Source organism: Austrofundulus limnaeus, unplaced genomic scaffold (assembly GCF_001266775.1).
Source record: "Austrofundulus limnaeus strain Quisiro unplaced genomic scaffold, Austrofundulus_limnaeus-1.0 Scaffold188, whole genome shotgun sequence".
NCBI lineage: Eukaryota > Metazoa > Chordata > Actinopteri > Cyprinodontiformes > Rivulidae > Austrofundulus > Austrofundulus limnaeus.
This window is the reverse complement of record NW_013952590.1, coordinates 173915-178092: the sequence shown is the minus strand read 5'-3', so window position 1 is coordinate 178092 and position 4178 is coordinate 173915. Positions and strand designations below refer to the sequence as shown.

Sequence of the window (4178 nt, the reverse complement as noted above, 5' to 3'; positions counted from 1 at the left end):
GGGGGGGGGTAGTATCATACACGGGTTATTGATAATTAGATTTCTAATGCTTTTTAAGCTCAAAAAATGATGATCGTATAATACTTGAGATTGTATTATACCTGAATAAATACGGTACTTACAGAGTTGGAGGCTTTTTCTTTGCTTGGTTCTTTACTGATGTCTGTTTTTTGTTCCCTCCGTGTTTCATGTGGGTTCACCAGGCCCATGCAGGCCCGTTGGTCTCACAGGTCCAGTCCAGCTCAGTCCAGAGTGCAGACTCGGCAGGGGAACACACTCTGAGAAGGATGGCCAGAATGACCCCGCTGTGGAGGATCATGAGCAGCAAACCATCCGGAGCTTTCTGCCAAAACAACTTTGAATGCTCCACAGGACTCTGCAGGTAATCAGACAGAAAGAAAAACATTTGTATTTTACTGTTAAAGTTATCTCAGTGGGCAACTAGTTAATAAAGAGCATTTGTGAGGGAGACCCAAAACTGTCTCAAAATGTTTGCAGGGGTTCTTGGTTTTTCCACGAGTCGCAGAGGATCGTAGTCTTGTTGAACATGTTCATTTGTTGGTAAACTTTCCCTAAAAATACTTACAATTGTCATGGCTGTTTCAAACTTATGTTAAGCCCCTTCCAGTTCAGTTTCTAGAGATGTGACCTTCACGAAGGATACAAATCTTTGAATGCATCCCTACAATGAACGACAGGAACCAAGTTGCGGGAATTTATTCTTAATCACGGGGACAATCATCCCGCTTCGCTTTTTTGTGGAAAACAGGCAGAGCAGTTGAGTACAGCGGCTCATGGGGGAGTGGGGAGGGGTTTCCGCTTGACGGAACACATGGTGACGTACGGCGTACGTGGTGATGTATTTCCCTATGTGATGACTTAACTGATCAAAACCGAATGGCTCTATGAAACAAACGGTTCCTCAAGATCCGAATCCCTTCAAAGAGCCATTTATCCAATCAAAAATCTATAGAATGCTAGAGCTGTATTTTACTCCTCCATGTGTGCTTTCCTGTCACCAAATCTGTCTATCTTCATTTCAAAAGTGCATTTCAGTAGAATAAATCAGATACATAAACATGGCTGGCATGTGGGTACGAAATGGACCAAGGCGGGTACAGTTGGGCAATGCAATACAGCCTAGAATACAGTTTGGCAAGTCATGCACGCAAAACTACTGTAGACAGCGATTTTTAAAAACCGGCCAGCTAATTAGGCACTTGGTCCCAAACATTTAGCGACTGCCACTGAATATTTGTCTACTTTCATCAAATTTTGAGTCACCGACTGGTCGAACATTTGGAGCCCGGAGAGAAACTTCCCTTAACTTAAATCCAAATACACTGAACTATTGGAAAAAAGAAAAGCTGTTTGTTAAGTTTCAGTATGAAGTTACTTTTTTTCATTTACCAACAAATCAAACAAAAACTAACTTCAATCAAAATAACAAAACTTTATCAAATGGAAAAGACTATGTCCAATGATGCTTTAATATTGGACCATTACATCGTGATTAGATGTAGCTCTAGTTAAGAACATTTATACACCTTTGTATAACGCAAACTAATCCACGCTGTTGCTATTCTCAGGATGTTACACATATCAAATGTTAAGTTATTTTTGTCTGCTGACACTTTTATGTGAATTTACATTGTACTGGTTTTTGACGTCATTAAAGAGGTTTTTCTCTCTTTCTTTAGGAACGGACACTGCTCGACTAATAAACAAGCCTCATCAGAGCCGGTCAAGTATTAGATGTCCCACGGCCCAACAAGAATGTTCACATGTGCACGACACAAAATCTGAAGGGGTTCTGATGACTAGAAAAGGAAATGTTTTTATTTTCATCTTCCAGTGTAAAATGTCAAATAATTTATTTACAAAGGACGGTGTTGAGCCAATTAAACCAAAACATATTTGGAACACATTTTTTTTAATATGGTCTACAAAATGCCAGAATAGTTTTAGCTTTAAGCCCTCATCCAAGGACACAATGATTTACTTTGGCCTTGAACCAAATTCCACAGATGAGGAAATGGACTCTGTTAAACAATCTCCTCATTTATCGACCCGTGTACTGACCACACTAACCCAGACTGGTAGCTTCTCTATTCTTGGGTTAAATCCAGTAAATTCGTTGTGATTTAAAGAAAAGTGTTTTTATAATTACTGGGTTATTTTACTAACAGATAAAGATGGAAGAGGTTGGTATCAGCTGAAAGCACAGAGAACATCTAGGAAGCTCCTGACCTTTGCTTTGTTCCGCTGTCTCGTGTTGTACCAGATAGCTTATCACTCGACTAGACTGCAGTAAAAATTCTTAACATTTTACAGACAAGTAGGCCGTTTTCAAACACATGTGCATTTCGTTTTATCAGAAAGAATTTAAAGCTTGGAAAGACRAGAGGCAGTGACGTAATCAGCAGGCTTCTGGTTACCAAAGAACAGCGGTAGATTTATCTTTGCTGAGTCGTGTTTTTAAACTCTGGGAGCACAGGTGATGAGGTGCCAACAAGAAAAGCAGAAAAGGTTGGATTGAACTGAAGCTCAAGCTACTTAAACATCATAAAATGATCTTAGCTTTTATTTTAAATTCAATTTTTTTACATAAGCTTATTAATTTTAGATTAAAACCATTATATATGATGCTTTAAATGTCTGCATACTCCTTGTCTGTACTGCATGAATTAACCAGATTTTGTATTTATTTCATCTGTTTTAATGTAAGAAATGTTCCCCATTTTTTTTATTGCTCCTGTTTTTCAGTTGCCTTGACATTATTTACCACCCTGAATAGTTAAACTTTTTCTCTCCCCCCTCCAATGCGAACTCTGTATCATGAGGAACAGATGTTTAAATTTTAAGTTGCACAGCATTTTTATTATTATTATTATTTGCACATCTATTTCCAAACTTTGCAAAACTAAGAATCATCTTTAACTCATCTGCAGAGCTAYGCACACAGCAGGTGGTTGGTAGGGTTACGAGTAGAGCTGCACTTTCAAACCAATTTATCGTTGTACTGTACTGTTACATTCATTTAGAGGGCTGGATGAAAAGTGGAATAAAAGTATTTTGGAAAAAAAAGGTAACTGTGTCCAAGACCTAATGATTTTATTCTGGTTTTATTGATTAAAAAAGACTTATAAAAAATAATCATTGGATGTACATCTAAACGTTTGGTACCAACCCAATTCAAAATGGTTGTCACAACTTACCGACACTCAAAAAAAATGTCTACAATTCAGTCAGTTTTACAGATRTTGTGCTAAAATTTGATGTACTATTTGAGACATCCCCCACACATAAGCAGAGCATATTACATAAAATTGTGTATAATATTGTTTTTAAAGGGGAGAGGAGAGTTATCATGCAAAACCCACATTTTTTGAACATTATATCATGTTATGTCATTCCCTCATCAAAAACATACCCATGAGAAATCCTTGACTCTCMTGTGGTAGCCATGTGGAGCTGCCTAAACACTTGCTGGGACAAAGCCCCATCTATTTACCCAAAGCTCCTCCCTGGAGCTCAGTCTGCAGCCAAGCTCCACCCCACAGAGCACCCCTCCCCCAAAGCATTGTTGTGAAGACAAGCTGAAATGGGAGCGTCTGAAATGGTAGGYCAAATTTAAAGTCAAATTTATTTTTGAAATAGACAGACTTTTCATAGCAACTGAAGGTAACATCATTACTTGATTGTGACAGAACTGAACCATGTTTCTGGAAAACACACAACACCCCATCTTGAAGTTGAACAAATTTCACTCCGTTTCTCATTATAAAATAATCTTAGTCCAACATTTGCAGGAAAGGTAGTAGGCAACGCACATCCCTTAAAAGAACTACTTCTCTAATCTTTGTAATAAACTGAGATTTAGTTAAAAATAAAAGTAGTTTTTTTTTTTCAAAGTTCAACTTCAGAACTTGGTTCACCAAATCTGTTAGAGCTGTGTAAGACCACCATCTGCTGGAATCAGAGTTGTACTGCATCCCTGAACTTTTTATCACATGTAATAATAAAAAGGAAAATTATATTTAGTTATTAGTCCTTAATTCTGGGCAACCATCCTGCATGTGTTGTTTTCCTGTTCTTCATCATGTCCACAAGATCTGCAGAAACCTGTTGGTAAATTATAAATTAAAATAATTAATTAATTTTAATTAATATAGTGT

The 4178-nt window shown here is 37.6% G+C and overlaps 1 protein-coding gene across 1 annotated transcript in view; it reads left to right on the top strand.

Annotated features, from left to right (window-relative positions):
* leap2 (liver-expressed antimicrobial peptide 2) overlaps positions 1–3087 on the top strand; it is a 4331-nt gene extending 1244 nt beyond the window's left edge. Inside the window, exons 2-3 of the mRNA XM_014018254.1 lie at positions 204–382; positions 1701–3087. Of these exons, the coding sequence (XP_013873708.1) occupies positions 204–382; positions 1701–1755 (234 nt within the window). The 3' untranslated portion in view covers positions 1756–3087. The remainder of the gene's footprint in view (positions 1–203; positions 383–1700) is intronic.
* Positions 3088–4178: the final 1091 nt, after the last annotated feature.